Raw genomic sequence first — 22,775 nt, forward strand, 5'->3', positions numbered from 1 at the left:
TTTTCATTAAATCCAAATAAAGAACATAATTCTAACACAACTATAACAACTTACACAACACAACACCTTCTGATATTCTCACACAGAGAAACAACACCTCTGACCACAACATCCATGACACAAATATCCAAAACACAAATCCAACAACCTCACCCACACACAACAAAACACACAATACCTGAATAGCAATAGAATATTAAGACCAAGATCAAAACTGACCCCTGCAATGAAACATAACTTATCACATTCAATGGAACAAAATGTTACAGCCCAATCCTCAAGCCCCACAAAACCACCCACAACTGACAAGCATAATAAATGACCATATGCAAACATGCCAAATGACCATACCCAACAAGACATACACACACAGCAATCCTGCACTAAAAGAACTATACAATCCAAAAGACTGATTCTTATAGTGGGGATGATTTCACAGCATCCAAAAAGGGGGGAATGAGGTTGGCCAAACCACTTATATGCCCCATGAGGGCATCTGCTTTATCTCCCTGCAGATCAGATCCTACAGCACCTGCACGTGATGGAGCGAGATGAACCTTGTGCAAAGAATCCAGCCGGCGTACGACTGCGTATGGCGCCCTGAGAATCTCGTGCCAAACAGTTGATAGGTGCGATGGAGCTTATGTGCCAAATAGTTGATAGGCACGACTTTTGAATTTCATCTGGAGACTGACTTCTGTGTATTTGCTCTTATTAATATGACTTTTTACGAGTGAGCTGTTTATGAGCACGCTATATGCACATGCCATACTGTAACCATTTTTAACTGTTATGTAAATGTATGCACATGCTCCCTTTTCATTTAGCCCTTTGGTCTGATGATGTCAACAGCTTGTTGATAAAAGCTTAGCAATACAGAAGCCTTTTTTCTTACATCCCGGAGCTCATCATTTTATTTTACTGACTTTAAATGTCCATACCTGGGATTCCAATATTTAAACTTATTAAACACACACACACACACACACACACACACACACACACATTTGTTTTCTGAGGTTTTCGCGGGTGTTTGTATGTAAGTCTTTGGTTATTCGGGTTTTCTCCCACGTAAAAGTAGAATGTCTTGGCGACATTTCGACGAAGTACCATTCGTCATCCTCAGGCTGGTGTTTTCGGCTTCGTGCTTCTAGGAGCAATGTGTGATCATAGCTGTTTCTTCCTTTTAACTGCCAATGGGGGTATGAACTGATTGGGTGGGAGTTTGGCTGTTTTCTGATTGGGTGGAGATGTGTTTTGATTGGTTAGGGCTTGGCTGTGCTCTGATTGAATGGGGGAGTATTCTGTTTGGGTGGGTCTTTGTTGTGCTCAGGTTAGTCTGAGTTGCAGGGGGATGTGAGATGGTGACTGCATTGCTGTTGTTTGGCTTTGCATTTGTGGTCTTGCCTCATCTTCATGGTGGGTGTCAGTTTGCTTCATGTATGGATTGGAGGGGTTTAAAGTGGCTAATGATGCAGCTGTGGTCTGGCTTCAGATTTGTGGTCTTGCCTCATCATTGGTATGGGTTTGGGTTTGCTTTTTGCATGGATGTGTGGTGGTGACATCCTGTGTGGTTTTTGTGAGTGTGGATCTGGTGTCATTCTTTGTGTTAGGGACTCATTTGTCAATAAGGGAGGGTTTCCAAATGGCTGGTAGGCAGGAGGTATCATCTTGTTTATTCATGCTGTGTGGGCATTTTTCTATCTCGATGGCTTCTCTGATCATTTTGTTATTAAAGTGTTCAGTTTTGGCGATAGTTCTGGTCTTTTTAAAGTCAATTTCATGTCCTATGGCTTTAAGGTGTTGCACCAGGGAAGAAGTTGGTTCTTCTTTTTTGACTGAGTTCTTGTGTTCTTCAATGTGTGTACTTATTTTTCTGTTGGTTTGTCTGATGTATGTGGTGGGGCAAGTGGTACATGGGTGCATGGGATATATATATATATATATATATATATATATATATATATATATATATATATATATATATATATGCAGGTCTTGGTATATTCAAGTCTTTTCCTGTGTAAGATTGAGAGTATCTTGGCGATGTTTCGACGAGGTTCCACCTGTCATCTTCAGGCTGGGGTCTTCGGCTTCGTGCTTGTGCGAGCAAAGTGTGATCAGAGCTGCCATCTCTCTATAAATATTGGTGGGTGGGTGTGGAGTGCCGGCTTAGTTGCTGTAGATGGGTTGGTTGGCTGTGTTGGAGCCATTGTTTGCGGATTGTTCGGCTGAGTAGGCTGAGCGACCATTAGTCTTTTGTGTTGTAACAACCTGGATAATGGGCTGTGTGGTAACATCCTGAGATCTAGTGTAGTGATATCCTGAGTTCTGTGTTGCAATATACTGGGTGGTTGGCTGTGTTGTAACATCCTGAGCTTTAGCATTGTAACCTCCTGAGTTCTGTGATGTGATGTCCAGGGCTGAAGGCTATAAAGTAACATATCGGGCTTTGGTTTGGCTCCAAGTTTGCGGTCTAGCTCTGTGTTCATGGCCTGTGTCCATTTGCTTTGTGTGGGGGTTGGAGGGAGATGCAGCAGCTGGTGATGTCGTCATGGTTTAGCTTCTGGATGGTGGTTGCATTTCATCTGAGGGATGGGTTTGGGCTTGGATTTGGGTCTGGTGAGGGTGAATGGTGGTGGCGTACTGTGTTGTTCTGGGTCTGGAGTCAGTTTTCATGGCTAGGACTCGTTCGTCGATTAGGGCTAGTTTCCAGATGTCTGGTAGGTGGGAGGTATCATCACGTTTATTCATGTTGTGGGGGTGTTTCTCTACTTCAATGGCTTCCATAATTATTCTCTTGTTGTGGTGTTCAGTTTTGGAGATTAGTTTGGTTCTTTCAAAATCAATTTCATGTCCTGTAGCTTTAAGGTGCTGGAAGAGGGAGGAAGGTTTTTTTTCTTTTCTGACTGTGTTCTTGTGTTCTGCAATGCGTGTATTTATTCTCCTATTAGTTTGTCCAATGTATGTGGCTGGGCAGATTTTGCATGGTATTTCATAGACTCCTTGGTTTTCTAGCTGGATCATGTCTTTGGGGTTTCTTAAGATGTTGGCTATTTTTTGGTCGGTGCCGAAGGCTGTCTTGATATTGTGTTTGTGGAGAATTTTGCTGATTTTATCTGTGGTGCCTTTGATGTAGGAGAGGAAGGCGATGTAATTGTACTGTTCTATGTCTCGGTTCTTGGGGGCTGTTTCCCTTTGGATTAGGTTGGTAATTGTATTTCTTTGGAATCCATTGGAGATTAATACATTTGTGAGAGTGTATAATTCAGTTTTCAGGTGGTCTTTGTTGGTTAGGTGTTTGGTTCTGGAGATGAGGGTCTTGGCTATGGAGTTGATCTGTGCAGGGTAGTGAACACTGAATTCAGTCAAAATCTGGAAAATAGACCAGACTTATCATCCCATCTCCCAAGTGTATACTTCTAGAAATAAATTGTCCTTTACTGGATTTATACATTTTTGGAATCCGATCTGTTTTTCTAATGTTTATTTAGATATTTTTATTTTTTTTAAATATTTTTTTTATAAATTGTTGTACAAGTGTATTTCTTTATCAAATTTAGAAACTTCCCATGACCCTTAAAGATTATTTATATTTTTCCCTTTTATATGAAATTTTTAGATTAGGTAAATCTTGCATCAAGAATTAATCACAATCTGACTTCCAGTTCCAGTTCCTGGTGACTCCAGTTGTGTTTTGAGACTTGTCTCCACTCCGGCTGTGTTTTCTTTGCTGGTAGACCCCCAAGTGGGTCGAAAGTCACCCTGGAAGGGTGACCATTGGGGGGGGGGCTGGCTGATGACTGCGGGAGGGCGGCAGCTTCTCCCGTAGTCCCAGCTATCTCCTTAGGGTCAACGGAGCAAAAGATTGTCCTGTAAGATAGCCAATTACCCTGCTGCATCAGCCAAAAGTCACAGGCACATCTAAGCGTGAAAGACCCACCATGGATGATCCAGGTGAAACTCCTCCTGCTCCTCTCTTCACCCTATTTTGTCTTTTTTTGCTTGTAAAAGCTTCATTGGAATTATTTCTCTGTCTTGAAAAAGCAGCTTTTGTTTGCATGGGAAGAAAGGTGTTGTAATTTTAATGATTACATTTCATTTTTATCTACTTTGGGGTACAGAAAAAACTCTGTTTTAGAGCTGTACTATTATTCTATACTGGAAGATTATTTCTTTTTCCACCTTTTTCTTTAAAAGACAGAAAAAAGGAAAAGAAAAAAATGGTGTCTGGGAAAGATTTTTTAATCTACTGAGGACATCTAGTGGTGAAAAGTTAACATTGCAATTGCTGGTTAGGGTTTGGAGATGAGATGGATTTGACCTTCAAACTATTCTTGAAGAGAAAAGATAAGCTGATGTAGCTGTGGGAATTGTGGGGGTGAATATTGTTTAACTTTTTCTAAATTCAGCCTCCACTAAAAGAAAAAAGGGACTCTCTTCAACTACTATTAAAATGGAGAAACCTCATTCACATTTAAACTGTAAACTTATATTGGAAAAGATTTATGAGGCTACTAAACAAATATGTCCTAAAATGAAAGAGTACACTACAGAGTTAAGAGCCAGAAGCTTTACTCCAAATGCTCAAACTAACTTTCAGACTGCACCTGACTATTCTATAAATCAAAATACTTCAGAAGAGAAATCAATTGAGATTAAAGAGGAATTTATTTCACCTTACAAGCACTTCATCTATATCTTTGAGGATCAGAAGAATCAAAGACTGAGACTTGAACCTTTAAAGCAACGAGGCTTCAAGGACAAGATAAATAGATGCCCAATGCAGAGGATGGGATGCTGTTTACTGACTCAAATGACATTACAAGCAACAGAAGGAGATCTATCGGCTAAAAGGGAAGCTTTGTTATGGAAACCTGCCTGGCACAAAAAGAAGGCTAGAATAAGACTGAAAAGAGAAACTGAAAATTAGATGTAATGGATTAAAAGGCACTGTAGAACTATGGACTGATTTAAGGATTAAGATTTAAAGTTAGAAGTAAGAGAAAAATGGGTGATTATTAGAATATATATTTTAAATAGACTAAGAATGTACTTTTTAGAATAATAGGCTTATTTCCATGAAAACTATTATGTAATGGAATGAAGAAAGTTCTTTAGATCTGGATTGATTCAATAATTAATTGAACATGTTAAATTAGTAAAATGATGTTTTTGTGTGATAATATGAGTGTTTTTAGGCATGATAATTACTTGGATAAAATTTGAATCTTACCTAGCAGACTGAAATGATTTAAGATTTGATATTATTTTGCGGTTAAAGAGATCGATTGATTGATGGACTATATATGTATAGGGTAAACTAATGTTTTATTTTAATCAGGATACATAGTGTGTAGTGGAAAAAGAAATAAACAAGAGTTGTGATAAAATTAAGGACTTAAGAGATCAGAATTAGAATATATCTGGAAAGGATACCTGAAGTGATAATGCGTTTATTTAAGGTTAAAGTTGACTATGGTAACTGTAAATTTATAAGGTTCTATAAATAGACTTTATAAGGTTCTATAAATAGACTTTATAGAAATTTAATCTAGAAATGGATTATTTTAAATATATTATGTTATTTGAGGGAAATAGAGAGGGAATATTTAATGTATTGATTTGAGTTATTCATATATGGTTTTATTTTTGGATGTTTGATTACCCCAGCACCATGGTGTGTCTCAAGCATTTTGTTCTAAGAAACAAAAAACCAATAAAATTTGTTTTTTAAAAAAAGAAATAATCACAATCTGAAAACTGCTTTAACTGACCATAATTTTGAATGTGAATTGTCTTTAGGGGAAAATAGATGTATAAAACTTCAAATATATTTCAGAAACTAATTTTCCTTCCCTCTCTTTTTTTTCTTTCCTTGCATTTGGGGATGTTAATTTTTTTTCTAGAATCACAACAAAATTGTTGGTACATTTGAAGATTTATAAATGAAAACACAAGCAAAAAAATGCCTTCCTTTCTACCTGGCAATAAGTCATTTACATCTTTAATAACTGTTGCTTATCAGTGACAACTGGAAGAGATATATCATGCCCAATGGCAGTACAGTGACTGATACCTGAACTGGTGCTTGCTTTGCAACCTCTATAGTTCCTAAATTGTAGGAATTAGTCTAGAAATTATAATTCCTAAATTATAGTTCCATAGTTTAGAAACTATAATTCCATAGTTTAGGAACTATAAAGTTTGCTTTGCAACTATACTATGGGTTGGTAATAAAACCAAACAGGACAGATACAGGCTCCAAAGGATAGTTAAGATGGCAGAAAAAACAATCACAATCAGCATTCCATCCTTAGAAGACCTGTATATTGTGTGGGTCAGAAGGTGGGCTGAGAAAATATGTACAGACCCCTTACATTCTGGACATAAACTGTTTCAATTAATTTCCTCAGGACCTCACAATATTATTCACAGGCATTCTCAAGTACTTCATTTCTCGAAATAAAGGACCTAATTAAAAGTCCAGGAAGACACTGTTTGGGGTAATAGCATTTAGCTCTTTTGTATATTGCCAGTGATTTATCTAGGATTTATTTGAGGGCTTAATAAATGGTTGGGAAACTGCCAAAGCACCTCCTGGAAACAATTTAGGTTCTTTCATACCATGTAGGGCTCACATAGGTAGCTATCAATCATCTCCTCAAATATTATGATCCAATTTTATATTTTATGCTAACCTGGACAACTATAACTGTTTTATGCTAGATGGATATATTAATATCTGAAAGGGCTACTAAAATGGTAATATTAATTTTTGTGAATTGCTTTTTTCTCCTTTTTTACAATGATCAATATTGTTGATTATTGTAAAATTTTGGAAATAAAATTCTTATTAAATAAAATATTGCTATCAGTCAACTCTGCATCATCATATAATTTGATCATGGCAATGGGATGATGGAAATCCCTCCATATCTAGAACATATAATGCATTGCCCAGAGATAAAAGTGAGATATATATTTTAATGACTTGTTTGTGTAGAACCAGAGATTACTTGACATCACTCGACAGAATTAACCAACAGAAGGATACTGTCCAGATTGAATCCCTTCCAAACTATTTTCAGAGATTTCCAGTCCATATAAAATGTTTTGCCATAATCTGACAGTATGAAAGGAAGGCACACATTTACCAGAAGAAGGAGAAGAAAAAGGAGAAGTAGGAGAAATGGGGCAAGGATAGTCTAGGTTTATCCTTTCAATCCTTTCAAGAGGGGAAAAAACGTATTACTTGATGTGGTGCAACAATGTATATCTAAAAAAAATATTTGCCAGACTGCAAAAGTATAATAAATAATCAAGGGAAAGATAACAATCCTATTTCTCAACAATGCTATGGAGGATTCACCAATTCTAGGCAAGTATCAAATAACTATAATTATTTCTATTGCTTTCCAAGGTCCCTGTTGATTTTATCACAACTTGTGTACACGTATGACAGCATATCCTTATGTAGTTGTATTGGTACTATGTGTGTATGTGTGAGTGTGTGTACAGGCACACACATGAACATTTGTAACAAATGTATATAAATACAGGACTAAAAATGATTTACAGATAGGTTTTGAGTCAGATTGTTCCAAACATATGCTCTTTGTGATTCAGTCATAATATTTCAATTTTCATTTAAATCCATCTATTATTTTCATAGATGTAGTTATATATGTATTTGTGTTTTAGTTTAGAGGGTCAATTTGTACTGAGTATGTTGATAGTAGTAGCATTGTTTGTTCTGCTGCTGCCTCGTGTAACATGCCAGATGAATGTAGAGTGTCGAATTGTGGATCACCATCACATTTTTCACATGTATCTTCAGCCAGGGGATCTTCTCTTTGGTAGTCTTGTTTGTCAAACCTTCTTTGTCTCCAGCCCCAAAACTTTTGATAAACCACCATCTCCAACATACTCTGAAAAGTACCAGTAAGGAATTGGGTTTGCCTTCAGTATACTTTTGCATAGATTATATGCAGCAGATCGATTTTATCGGTATGATTTATTGCAGCAAGGAATAGAGTAGATTCTTTTGCTAGAAACCAAGTAAGATTTCAAATCTGATTTTGTTCCCCTGCTTCTCCAAGAAAATATTACTTTTATAGCCAGTGTTTAAGATATTTTTAATGAAGTAAAAATGTTACAGACTGAATAGTGTTTAGTTAGATTTTAAGACAATTTAGTAAGATTGCTAAAGGTAGTTAGGTAAATACATTAAAGAGCAACACACACATTTAACTTTTTTACTAAGGAATGCATTTTCATTCATTTAGACCAAGATTCTCTTAATTCAACAGTTGTTTCAAATTAGAACTCTACTCTGTATAATTGTTTTTGAATTTATCTCTCTGCAAGAACCAGAAATGTGTAACAATCTTAAATAATCAGAAAATGTCTTTAGATACAAATATAAATATACATAAGGTAAAAAGGCAATGTAAATTTTATGAAAATCAGGTTCAACTCCCAAAGATTTCCCATAAGTCTGATATAACTTACTTGGTAGAAAGTTATGTATAGAAGGGGTCCACTTCAGCCTTTCTCTTGGACTCTCTGAAAGTAGCATTTTGAGGTGATTGGCCAAAATTGACTAGTGGTCTGAGTAGAGATACATCAACAGTTACATTTTTGAATTCTAAAATCAATCTGGGAGTGAAAGAAAAGAAGCTAGCATATTAGAAAATTATAAATCATCTCCTTAATGTACAAGTTTTGCTTTGTTTTAAAAATAGCCTGCCATAAATAATAAACATTGAAAAGTAAATCACATCCTTTAGCTTGCTGGGGGGGCCTCATGCTGAGGTAATTTTTTTAAAATATTATACCAAACATGACTCTTAAACTATGGCCTAGAACTCATCTTTATGGCAGAGAATCTTATTTCTTCCAAAAAAGATAAATCCTTAATTTGCTTTACTCTAGAAATTTCACACACATTTTATATAATTTTGTTAGATGGGGTCCATACCTGTCTTCCTCTAATCGATAGATCATCTTTTGGGTGATTAGTCACGTTTTTGTACCAAGTACTGTATGCCTCTTATACTATGGCACATACATTAGTCTGACACATAATGGAAATTCCACTGTAGGGTTATGACTCAGAACTACCAGCATATTCTGGCCTTGGTCTTTGCAATAAAGAAAATCAATGAAGATCCCCAGATCTTACCCAACATTACCCTTGGATTCCATATCTATGATAGCCATATCAATACTAGATGGGCCTTTCGTTCTGCAATGCAACTTATTTCTCCAAAGAATCATTTTCTCCCCAATTACCATTGTGATAGTAAAGACAATCTTCTTGCAGTCATTGAAGGACTTGGCATTGAATCTTCCTATCAAATCCCAAATATTTTTAGCATCTACAAGATGCCTCAGGTAGGGTATATGTATCAATTACAAGCATTTAGTAGTAATCCAATTATCATTTTTTTCTCATCACTAATTTTTGTGTTCTCTAGATAGAAATCGATTTATTTCATCATCATCATCATCATCATCATCATCATTATTATTATTATTATTATTATTATTATTATTATTATTATTAAGCTTATTGGTGTGTCAACATAGCTAATCTGTCAGAAAGTTCTATCACTTTAGAAGTGATCCAATTATCCTTTTTTAATGCATTCTCTAGATAGATATGGAATTATTTCCTGTAATCATATCAAATTTATTGGTGTGTCAATATAGCTGATCTGAGAAGTATCAGCCCAGAATATCCCAGTATTAAAAAGTTTTCCAGTGCTGCTAGTATTTTTATATGTTTTATATATTTGCATATGTTGATACATATTTTAAACATTTTAAAAGTCTGACTTTTGAATGGCTTATCACAATCTGTTTTGCTTCCATGCTCTTTTATTGAATGATGTTAAATGATAGTCAAAAGAAAATGGAAGTACTTTTTTATCCAAAAGAATTTTTAATATTTTTAGGAAATATAGTTTATCTCTTTAGCATATTAATGAGGTTTTGGTTCTAACAAAAGGATACACTCTACAGTTTTAAATACTGATAGATATGCATTGCAGGATTTTAAATAATAGATAAAGAAAGAGCAGAACTTTCCATTCTCAGCCCTGGAAGCTTTCTAGTGACATTGGGCTAGCCACTGTCTTTCTGTTTAATGTTTTTCTTCTTTAGGGAAAAAGGAGGAGAAAGCATTATAGATATTTCTCTTGAACTCCTGGATGAAGTATGAAATAACAAGAATAAGCAGATGTACACAGTAATATTGCTCCATTCCATCTTATTATTTGTCTCCTCTCTTATTATCAATCTTTTTAGCTTTCCTATGGCTCTGCTCCACTGACAATGTATCACACCCATACCACTTACTTCTACCAGATGGTTCCAAATGAAGCCCATCAGTACAGGGAGATTCTCAAATTACTTCTTTACTTCAGATGGACCTGGGTTGGATTTTTCACTGCAACTGGAATAAATTCTGAATGGATATTTCAGATTATGGTTCCAGCATTTGTTACTCGTGGCATTTGCTTTGCTTTTATAGACACAGTCTACAATATAGGAATGAAAATCGAATATGGAAATATTAAAAAATGGAAATTTAAAGTATGGAATAGAATCATGACCAGCACAGCTAATATATTTCTCCTCTTTGGTGATATTCGCACTCCAGTGTTTTTGGACAGGTTGTTAGGTCTAGGAAGGGATATTGAAAGAAGGAACAAGATAAATGGTAAAGTGTGGATTTTGACTGCTCAAGTAGAACTTAAATTCTATAGCAATAAACGAGGTCAAAAAACTGCTGAACTAATCTACTCTGGTGCTTTATCCTTGGCTGTTCATTCCAATGAACTGCCAGGATTTCAAGAATTTATTCAGGACAGAAAGCCTTCCAGTGTGAAAGAAGATTTTTTAATGAGGGACTTTTGGTCCTCTGCTTTTAGCTGCAACTTTCCCAAATGGATTCTGAACCATAGATACAGTAAGTTCTGCAGCGGGCTGGAGAGTTTGGAGAACATTTCTGAAAACATTTTAGAGAAAACCATTACTGGGCATAGCTACAGCATCTATAATGCTGTCTTTGCTGTTGCTCATGCTTTGCATGCCATGTATTCCTACAGATTCAAGCACAAAAGAATGGTGGAGAGATGGAAATGGACATTTCTGACTCAGCACTCATGGGAGGTAATGTAATTTGAAAAGCCCACTGGTTCTTTATTCTCAATGGTGGGGTTAATAATACCGTAAAAACATACTAGTAAACTTTAGTGAGCAAACCTGCTAACAGGAATCCATATATTAGTGTAATGCTTCCTATAACAGTGTGGGTATATGATTTTGATCAATATGTATTAAACTTATTACACTTATTAATAAACAATTCTAGAAAAGTTTTCATAAGAAGCAAATATTTTGTTAAGATCACAATCCATTCTTTAACATAAAATTCTTGAGTAGCCTATATTAAAAAGTTGTTACATGATTAATGTTATATAAGCAGAATTTGGGATAGCTTCTCTTGTCTTTTCATACTCAGTATAAAATTAAAATGGTTTACTCACAATTATTTTCTGCTGAGTTAAATAGATCTTAATCCCAAGTAAGAAGTACTTTAATTCAGTTTAATATAGTCAGTTCAAGATAAGCACCTACTTGGTTAATTTGAAATTTAAAATTATGTTCCACAATAATTCATTGGTATTCAGGAAACATATTCCTACAAAGTTTAATTTAAATATTTAGGATTTGGTTTCTTTCTGTATGTGTCTTCCAGTCAATCCCATCTCCTTGCTACTAAACTTTTCACGGCAAGATTTTTAGAAGTGGTTTAACATTGTCTTCTTCATAAGACTGGGAGGGAGAGACTGGCCAAAGTTCACCCACTTCACTTCATGCCTAAAACAGGATTAGAACTCACAGTCTTGTTACTTCTAGCTAAAATGATCTTACATGAAGTATTTAGGTTTTAGTTGGAATGAATCTTGTTCTTCAATGAAAACTACACAATGAAGTTCTCTACAAACTTCACATTGTTATTGTTAATCATTCAGTCATATCTGATACTTGCCGACTTTATAGGCGGGTGCTTTCCATGCTACTCTGTTAAGTACAGTTTCTTTCCTTTGTTTGATATTCATCTTTGTATCATATTTATTTATTTATTTATTTATTTATGAGACTTATATACCTCTTTAAGTGCAAGCACTCTCTAAGCGGTGTACACCAGTATGCAATGTATATATATATATTTACATTGCCCCCAACAATCTGGGTCCTCATTTTACCTACCCCGGAAGGATGGAAGGCTGAGTCAACCTTGAGCCGGTGAGATTTGAACCGCTGACTGCTGAACACAATCAGCTAAAGTGGCCTGCAGTACTGCACCCTAACTGCTGCGCCACCTCGGTTCATATTTGATGTTATCAAGCCAGCATGTTCTTTGCTTGCCTCTTCTCCTTGTTCCACTAATTATGCCTAGCAGCAATGACTTCTCCAATGAATTTGAATGCATGACATTGCCAAATAAATCAGACATAACCTTATGATTTCAGTTTCTACTGATGTGTATGGTTTTATATGATTTAGCAACTCTCTATTAGTTACTTTGGCAGTCCATAATATGTGCAATAATTTATACCAGCACCACAGTTCAAAGGCATTAATTCTTTTTGATCATCCATTCTTACTGGCCAATTCTCACACCCATCCATCATTATAGGGAAGACTATCCAACACTGGAAGTTTTTAAGAAGAGACTGCATAGCCATTTGTTTGAAATGGTACAAGGTTTTCTGCAAGATTTCTTCCAACTTTATTATTATTATTATTATTATTATTATTATTATTATTATTATTATTATTATTATTATTATTGTTGTTGTTGTTGTTGTTGTTCTTCTTCTTCTTCTTCTTCTTCTTATTATTATTATTATTATTATTATTATTGTTGTTGTTGTTGTTCTTGTTATTGCTGTTATTACTGTAACTAGCCTGCTTTTTATGTTTATACCAATATGTCTGCTTTTCCAGATCTTATTCATGTTAACCATTGTGGTGAGGACTAAGTTTCACTTCAGGAGTAGAGATGCTGTTGTGAACAATTTTGGATCCAAGGAAGATAAATTCTTGAACTAATTCAGTTTCCTTATTGTTGATTTAAACATCTCATGTGCATCTGCAGCTGTTGTTAATAACTTTGTTTTTCTAATATTAAGACTCAATCTTACTTTTTCACTTTCGTCCTTGATTTTTTTCCAGGTCTTCGTTATTTTCAGCCAATATTGTTGTGTTATCTGCGTACCTCAAATTATTTGTGGTTCTTCCTCCAATCTTCCCCCAAACATCATGGAGTTCCACATGATCACTTCAGCATACAGATTGAGCAAAAATTGTGATAAAATATAACCCTGTTTAATTCCCTTATTGATATGGGAGCATCAGAAATCTTCCTTCCTTCCTTCCTTCCTTCCTTCCTTCCTTCCTTCCTTCCTTCCTTCCTTCCTTCCTTCCTTCCTTCCTTCCCCTCCCTTCCTCCCTTCCTCCCTTCCTCCCTTCCTCCCTTCCCTTCCCTTCCCTTCCCTTCCCTCCCTCCTTTATCTTGTTCCGCTTCTTCCTTCCTTTCTCTTTGTCCTTTTCTTTTGTTCTTCCTCTTTTCCCTCCTTCCTCTTATTTATTTATTTATTATTAATAAAATTTATATGCCGCCCAATCCCTAGGGACTCAGGGCGGCGTAGAAAATTAAAACAATAAATATAACGATAAAAATAAATGCATTCATACAGCATGTCCCAATCGTATCCCAGCCCCCCCCCCAGGGACATCAACCCCAGGCCTGCCAGAACAGGAGAGTTTTAATGGCTTTCTTGAAGGCCGGCAAAGTGGGAGTAGTTCAAATCTCGGGGGGAAGTTGATTCCACCACGTCGGAGCCACTACAGAAAAGGCCCTTCCCCGAGGGCCCACCAGCCGACATTGTCTGGCTGACAGGACCTGAAGGAGGCCCAATCTGTGGGACCTCACCGGTCTCTGGGAACTATGTGTCAGTATGAGGTCCTCTTCCTTCCTTCCTTTTCCTTCCTTCCCTCCTCCCTCCCTCCCTCTCTCCATTATTTCCTTCCTCCATTTTTACTTGTCCTTCCTTCCTTTCTTCCTCCTTCCCTCCCTCTCTCCCTCTTTCCTCCTTTCCTCTCTCTGTCCTGGTTTCCCTTTTGTTGTGATAAGCTTACAAGAAAAAAATCAGTGAGAAAGTAATAAGTTATACTAGTATGCTAGCTATACTAGCTACTGCTTCACCATTTCTCCTTAAGACAACCTGATTTATTGGGTTAAAAGTCAGTTCAGAGGAGACAAAATTTAATAGTGTGAAAGAGACAATTGGGGCTGACTCTTGTATTAAATTATCCCACCCTCCAAGGAAATACTGTATGCTGTACATGTTGTGTCTGGAAGTGGATAGATAAAACAAATATTCACATCTTTGTTCAGTTCCCTGAGTTGGAACACTTTCTTAGATATTTGTTTTCCATTTCATCCTCAGCTCCTCTATTTCCTAAAGCAAGTGTCCTTTAACAATACAATAGGGGACAAAGTTTCCTTTGACCAGAATGGTGTGTTTCTAACAGCATTTGATATTATAAATTGGGTTTTGTTTCCAAACAAGTCTTTTTTTGGAATAAAAGTTGGAATGATCAACTCCCAAGAACCAAGAGACCCAAAATTGACTATGGATGAAAATCTCATTGTCTGGAACAGTTGGTTTAATCAGGTAAGATACAACATTATAGTGGTTGCGGTAAAAGATTACCATTTTCAGTTTTAAGATTTAATAAATACTGTACATCTGCAAGCAACTTATTCTAAAAGCAATTCAAGGAACAATTGGAGTCCTGAATTGGAACTAATGTTAAAGAACAAGCCTTTTAATAATGAATTTCCAAGAGGGTTGGATTAGCCTGTTTCTAGTTTGGGATTTTTCCAGCAAGCTTGGAGTAGCTGCTTCCAGATCAGAAGAGGATAACTTTAAGTTAATATTTTAACTGTGGTGGATGGGAGTGTGTTTTGGGGATTATGTGCGTGGGACCTGGTCTTTGGGTGTCATGTAAATTTCATTGTATGTGTATACTGTATACATATACAATGACAATAAAGTTTATTTTTTATTATTTAAAGAACTTCTCCAGTAATATGTGTCTTTTGGACTGTAAGGATTCTAAAGTTTTCCTTGTGAAGGTTTATGTTATCTACTTTCATTGAGGAATTAGGTGGAACCTATCTCTGTTTGTAATGAAAAGTGCCACCCTGGTTACAGGAAACAAAAGAAAGAAGGGGAGCCATTCTGCTGCTATGATTGCATTCCCTGTCCAAAAAGCAAGATTTCTAAATGGGAAGGTAAGAGGTAAAGTGCTTTTCTCAAAGACATGAGCCATTATTCATTACACTGGACATATAACTTGCTTCCCTAAATTAAAGTTTCTCAGACTTATAGTGGAATTGTTATGTCCTCGATCATCTTGTTTTTAATTAACTGATTCTCATTGAAAATAGGAAGCTGAAAATATACTTGATTGTTATTTTGCTAAATATAAGAATTTTCACGTCAGCTTAAGGAAAATTCTACCCTTTAGCCTATATTTCTCAGTCAATTTCATTTTCAGTTTTAATTTTGTTATTTACTCAAGAAAAAATGCAAATCAGATTGTTGGAGTTCTTTGACATTAGTTTTTGATTGCAGTGATTTTTTTAGCCTAAAAATATGATACATAGGTGGTATATAGTTTGACTTAGATAAATGATAGATAGCTAGACAGCTAGATAGGTAGATAGCTAAATGGCTAGTTAGACTGACAGACAGAACTAGACAGTACACCAATCATAAAGCTGAATGAATTTCTATAAAATCCAAATAAGGCATCCAAATTTGGGTTCTTGTAGAAATGGTTCATCCCTCAAGTGAATGGTTTTTCTTGTAGAAAATTTCTCTTACCATTTTAAAATTAACATTTATATGAACTACATCAGTATCAAACATTGTGTATCTAAGGATAAGCTTCTGTTTTCCAGATATGCCTGACTGTGTTGAATGCAAAGAAGATCATTACCCAAACAAGAATCAGAATACCTGTATTCCTAAAATTGTAACCTTTTTATCCTATAATGAAACTATGGGAATGGGTTTAGCCATTGGTGCCATTTTCTTTTCCCTGATAACTGTTGCCTTATTAAGAACATTTATAGTGCACCACAATACTCCCATTGTGAAAGCCAATAACCGGGACCTCACCTACACTCTTCTTATCTCCCTCCTTCTTTGCTTCCTTTCTGCACTGCTTTTTATTGGGAAGCCTCGGAAGATGAAGTGTGTCCTACAACAATATGTTTTTGGCATAGTCTTCTCAGTAGCTATTTCTTCAGTATTGGCCAAAACCATCACTGTGGTTTTGGCATTCATGGCTACCCAACCAGGAACGAAGAGGACTAGATGGATGGGGAAAGGGCTGGCCAGTTCCATTGTTATTTCTTGTTCTTTTATCCAGATAGGCATTTGTACTGTATGGCTATTAACAAGTCCCCCATTCCCTGATGCTGATATGCAGTCAGGAATGGGTGAAATTACCCTGCAATGTAATGAGGCATCACCTATCATGTTTTACAGTGTGATTGGGTACATGGGCTTTTTAGCCATTGCCAGCTTCATAGTAGCTTTTTTTGCCAGGAATTTACCTGATACTTTCAATGAAGCCAAATCTATTACATTCAGCATGTTAGTGTTTTGCAGTGTGTGGTTTTCATTTGTTCCAACCTACCTGAGCACCAAAGGAAAATACATGGTTGCTGTGGAAATTTTCTCTATTTTAGCTTCCAGTGCAGGATTGCTGAGTTTTATATTTTTGCCCAAATGGTATATTATTGTTGTGAAACCTGAACTGAACAACCATGGGAAACTTAAGTGGAGAAACCATTGAAGAAGCAAGGAAACTGTCTCAGCAAGCCATATCCATTATATGCAGGAAAAAAATGACATAATGCTTTTTTTTAAAGGTCCTGTTACACTATTTGAAATAACCTTGGCTAATTCTGGTGGGGTTTTTTGTGTGGAGGTAATATGTTAAAAAAAAGTTACAATTACAATAGTAAAAGTTAATATGAACTGAAAAAAATAGAATAAAAAGAAAAAGTAGACAGTACATAAAAGGAAAGAATGTAAAAAGAGAAAGAAAAATAAAAAGAAAATTAAAAATATAGTAAAAATGTGAATAGAAATATATAAAGAAATTATTTTTCCCCATCATCAGAAGCATTGCCATTCCAGGGTAGTACAGGCAAATCCATTCAGAGTTATCAGAGATAATAACATATCTATTTTAACTGTAGTCAAATAAATCAATTGTGTATTTCTTTCTTTTCTTTTTAACAGTGCATTTAAATAAAATCAAGAACTTTATTTCTTTTTATTTTTTCTTTGTCTGCTCCCATAAGATCATTTAACAAGTCTCTTGTAAATCCAATATAGGAAAATTACCCAGGTCATTCTCTTGGTTTATTATTTGTATATCTCTTTTAATTATTAAAATATCAGTCAGAATTTATTTTTATATCACACATTTTGTTTTCTCCATGTCATTTTTGTAGCCTATAATTTGTAAATCCAGTTTCCCCTCAGTCTAGAACTTTTCAGAACTTGTTCCCCTTCCATAATCTTTTTTTTATATAGTCTCTCCATAGAGGCAGATGTCTCTGTTGACAGTATGAAAATTAATTGCTAAGTCTCTTATTTAAAAATATCCTCCAATATGTTCAATATTCATTTTTTGCTTTATTTTGTAATTTAAGTTAAGATTCTGTGCTCTTCTCTTTAAATTGTAATATTTATTCCTCTCAGTTTCCCTCTAGTGTTTAATATCAATGCTGCTAACATCGGATGTTCTTGCTTTGACAACAGCTGGAAATGCAGCCATTTTCTCTGTTGCTTTTAGAATTAGTTGATGCTGGGAAGGGGAATAGGGATGAGAGTCCAGGTAGTCATAACAATAATAACTTTGTTGTAGGGAGGGAATTGCACTTTGCTACTTTGTATCCAGGGGAAGGGAATTTAGTTTCTGGTTTCAACTATGTAGTGCTGATACTTTGTTTTCTCAAATAAAAGATTCTTTAAGGTAAACAATGCCTCAAAGTTCTTTTGAAGAGTTTCATCTGTCGGAACCATGACATTTAATTTTTAAAATCTTATTATGTTTTTTTAAAAAATAATTCAAAAGCATTTTCTCTTAGGAAGTATTCTTTATAGTTAATTCCATAATCTTATTTTAACATTTTGTATCTGGGTCCTTAGTCTATTTGTAACTTTCTAAAATCAAAGTTTTAACCACCCTTTGTCAATTACAATCAATTACAAAAGGCAGCTGCAGGCTAAAACATATAAGGAACGGTTGCTAGAATTGGGTATGTCTAGTTTAACGAAGAGAAGGACAAGGGGAGGCATGATAGCAGTATTCCAATATCTCAGGGGCTGCCATAAAGAAGAGGGAATTAAGCTATTTTCCAAAGCACCTGAAGGCAGGACAAGAAGCAACGGGTGGAAACTAATCAAGGAGAGAAGCAACTAGAACTAAGGAGAAACTTCCTGACAGTGAGAACAATTAATCAGTGGAACAGCTTGCCTCCAGAAGCAGTAAATGCTCAAACACTGGAAGTTTTTAAGAAGAGACTGGACAGCCACTTGTCCGAAATAGTGTAGGGTTTCCTGTCCGAGCAGGGGGTTGGACTAGATGACCTCCAAGGTCCCTTCCAACTTTACTAATATGAAATCTCAAATGATATTTCAAACAACTCCTACCTGTCCAAAATCCATGAGAAAGACTGATAGATTTACAAAAATGTGAAATCCAGTCTGGCTGATTGTGAGAAGAAACATAATAATAAGATGATGTACACATTAACTTTTTCCTTGTCATTTTTTTCAATTACCAATTTATTCATGTCTCCTATGGCTCTGCTACACTAAGGATGGATCACACAATGCCTTTTATTTCTGCCAAATGGACCCAAATCAAGCCCGTCAATACAGGGAGATTCTTGAATCACTTCTATATTTCAGATGGACCTTGCTTTCACCCCAACTACAATTAATTTAGAATGGATCCTTCAAAGCATGTTTCCAAAATTTGCCAGTTGTGGGATTTATTTTGCTTTTATAGAAGCAGTCTACAAAGTAGGCATGGAAAATGAACATGGGGATTTAAGGAAATGGGTATTTAATGTATGGAGTAGAATCATGACAAGGACAGCCAGTCTGTTTCTCCTTTTAGTAATGTTTGATCTCTAGTAATTTTGGACTGGTTGCTTCCATGATATCACGGAAGAGATAGTGAAAGGACAAACAGAGCAAAAGGTAAAGTGTGGGATTTGACCTCTCATCTAGAATTTAAGTAGCAATAAATGGGATCAAAACCCTGCTAAACCAGTCTATCATCCTTGGCTATCCATTCCAATTGGCTGCGAGTTTAGCAATTTATTTAGGACTGAAAGCTTTGTAATGCAAAAGATTTTTTTTTTTAAATAAGCAACTGTTGGCTGCACTTTTCCCAACTGGGTTATGAAGTAGTGATCTCTGCACTGGACTGGATAAACTGCAGGTTACAAAACTGATTTGTAGAACCATTTCTAATCAAAGCTACAGCATCTAAGTATAATGCTTTCTTTGCTATGGCTCATGCTTTATGTGTCATATATTTACTTAGATTCAAGCACAAAAAATGGAGAAAAAGAGAGATGGACATTTATGACCCAGCAGCCATAGGAAGTAATGTAAATTTGAAGGGTTCATCAGTACAACATTCTCATCTGAGGGATCCATTCTTACAAAAAAATTAAAATAAAAAACATACCAGATATTATTTAGTTGTATTCTGGTGGCAAACCTCAATAGAAATCCATTAGTCTACACATTCCTATCTATATTATTGTGTGCTACACTAAACTGGCTCTTACATGAACTATTTTAGTTTCAGTTGGAATAAAACTTCAGACTGCATTTCATGAAATTCTCTATCAATAGTTTTACAATACCTCTGAAGTATTAATTTACTTTTAAGAGTCAACAATATCAGTTATATACGGCCAGATTTTTCTGACTAAAATTATCATGTTTAATCACTGTCATGCTAGGTAGGACAAATATTGGTCACTGCTCTTTATGTCAGTCTGATTTTTGAAAAGTAGTTGGGTTGTTCCAGAAGTGACAGAACTTGATATTGTAAGAGACATTTGAGATTGGCTCCAGAATACATATATGTACTTCTATCTGTCCAGGAATAGGTATTGTAAGGATCAGATTAGTTATCCTAAAATATTTAGGCTATCTTTCTTGCTCGGGATAAATAAATCTGCCATACATAATCAATCTGCCAAATATTTTACTCTGTTTCTTATTCCTTCAAACCTTGATATATTTTGGATTCAGTTACTAATTTTGAGGTACACATAAAAACAGATTTCATCTGAATGTCTCCAAAAATACATACATTTTGCTCCTCTAAAATGAACATATTTGTAAACCATTTTCTATAATAGGACAGACATTTATATACACATTAAATAAAAGTTTTTTTTCTTATCTATAATTATTTTAGTGTTGTCCTAATATAGAAGGATGAATTCATTTTTTATTTATATTTCAGTTTTGATTATTTTGGTAAATTTTGATAAAATATGAATTGAAACGTTTTTCAAGTTTTTCTTTCTGTTTTTCCCTTAAATAATTCAGACATCATTGTCTTTCTTTCTGGACTTTCTATAATGTACTTTTCTTCTGTTCCCCCCCCCATTGTGAGATATCTTGAAATTAAGCAAATAGTATGCAAACATTCACAGATACATCTCTGTTTGTAAACTTTTTTCCCCAGTCATTGGGAAAACTGCTTTATTGTTGAAGGGAAGATTGTGTATTATAATCTGACAAATTGTAAACATATATCTGTGTTATATCTGGATTGTGATTTTATTCTTTCATTTTTCTGTACTTTTTCATCTTGGAATCAAGGTGTATCAATGCTATGCGAACGTTAATGCAAGTATCTGTGTTTGAGAAGAATACTATATTTTTCCAGTTTATCTATGGGAAAAATACTTAATTGCTTATAGAAAGGCTTTATATTATCTCTTGTCATATCCCATTACTAATATTACAAATATTTTGTCTGTTTTTTCTATTTTGCTCTTATTTTACATTGGTTGAGTGTGCTTGCAATTGTCAGTGCCAATACAAATTGCTTTCAATATGTATTCTCCATTGTGTGCCTGCCTTCTTGTGGTCTCCTCCTTTTAAACAAATATAAGTGCAAACTAATCCCTGTTTTGCTAATTATCCTAGGATGAGCATTTTAAAAGATGGTGGAGTGGTTAGAAAGCAACAAAAGCCATTTTTTAAAAAAAATTATAAAACTTATTAGTTTTATAAATGTTGAGCTGTCTCAGCACTGCAGGGACTGAGGGCAGCATTCCAAAGGGTGGGGGAAGTGGGGAAAAGGAAACATAAAGAAATATAAATTTCCTATTTAGCTACTGCTTTTCTTCCTGACAGAATGACTGATCCCACTTATTGTTATTAAGTGAGAACTGCCTGTACCAGGATGGTAATCTGTTTTGCTTACAGAAGAAAAATGCAATTAATATAAAATACAGGGAAGTGTAGGATCCTGATATTATTTTCTCTAGAATTTTCTTCCTCTCATATAGGCCAGTTATGTGATGAAACATTTGCATGTTTCTTTCAGGAATCAGATCTTTTGAACTTATTTATTTTTAAAACTTTCAGTTTTAAACTTTCAATTTAAACTCTTTCTGTCTGAAGAGTAAATATTTGTAACACAGCCTAAAACCACAGTGTAATTATTACAATTAGTGATGCCGCTTTCTAAATTGGCTCTGGATTTAAAATAGATAATAACAAAATATCCATTATGAATGGTGGTATAAATGCAATTCCCTTACCTATCATTCAAAAATTCCACATGGAGAAATTCTACTGTATACCAATGTGATTGCTAATAGGTGTTGTTTTTCAGAGATGGAAAATAAGATTTTAGGAATGACAGGACTTTTATTATTAGCAAATGTTCATTACTGAACTCTCCATCTGCACTAAAATGAAAATTTGCTCTGCATATGGATTATCAGTGATATTTCTACTGATTCTATTTTGCTGGATATCATGTAAGGTTACTAAATGTAGATTCCAAAACCTTCCTCCCATTCTTCATCAATATGATCAGCTAGGAGACATTATAGTTGGTGGCATCATTTCTCAAAGTTTCATCTTGTCTATTCCAGCAGACTTCAGCCAACAACCTCTTCCAATATCATCTGAAGAAATCATGTAAGATTTTCCCCACAACACTTTTTTCAGCGGATTCATACATTTGAAATGGCCAATTGTGTGTTCAGAAGAGTGATGCAGGAATTGAAGCTGGAGTTGCGATTGTTAAAGGTTCTGTTCATTTTATTGCTGCATATCCATTCCCTGTGTTTAGAACACTTCACAAAGGCAGCACAGCATTGCCCTTACCTAAAATTAACATTGTTCATTTACTCTATGCGTCCAAGAAAACAATTATTTGAATTAGAAAAATGTAGCAAATGCCATTTTGTTTGAGATCAAAAGGCATAACATTCAGTTCTATCACCATTGAAGAAGTCTTTATTTACCTTAAAGAGTCCATTGTAAATATCATTTATATTATGTTATATAAAGTAAAAATTCAATAAATGATTCCCTTTCCTTGGT

The 22,775-nt window shown here is 35.2% G+C and overlaps 1 protein-coding gene across 1 annotated transcript; it reads left to right on the forward strand.

Annotated features, from left to right (window-relative positions):
* Positions 1–6,280: 6,280 nt before the first annotated feature.
* Positions 6,281–16,956, forward strand: LOC120301328 (vomeronasal type-2 receptor 26-like). The gene is made up of 7 exons (XM_039328437.1): positions 6,281–6,348; positions 7,705–7,944; positions 9,108–9,399; positions 10,315–11,181; positions 14,532–14,759; positions 15,256–15,382; positions 16,055–16,956. The coding sequence occupies exons 1-7, from the start codon at positions 6,281–6,283 to the stop codon at positions 16,954–16,956; spliced, it is 2,724 nt and encodes a 907-aa protein (XP_039184371.1).
* The last annotated feature ends 5,819 nt before the right edge of the window (positions 16,957–22,775 follow it).

Source organism: Crotalus tigris, unplaced genomic scaffold (genome assembly GCF_016545835.1).
Source record: "Crotalus tigris isolate CLP2741 ecotype Arizona unplaced genomic scaffold, ASM1654583v1 scf7180000024376.1991246, whole genome shotgun sequence".
In the NCBI taxonomy this organism is placed as follows: domain Eukaryota; kingdom Metazoa; phylum Chordata; class Lepidosauria; order Squamata; family Viperidae; genus Crotalus; species Crotalus tigris.

Bases quoted from the DNA above. Each gene is read 5' to 3' on its own strand.
- LOC120301328 (XM_039328437.1), top strand. From the start codon at position 6,281: ATGGCAGAAAAAACAATCACAATCAGCATTCCATCCTTAGAAGACCTG. The intron at 7,945-9,107 runs GTAAGGAATTGG...ATTCCACTGTAG, and splicing joins ACATACTCTGAAAAGTACCA to GGTTATGACTCAGAACTACC. The intron at 9,400-10,314 runs GTAGGGTATATG...CAATCTTTTTAG, and splicing joins GCATCTACAAGATGCCTCAG to CTTTCCTATGGCTCTGCTCC.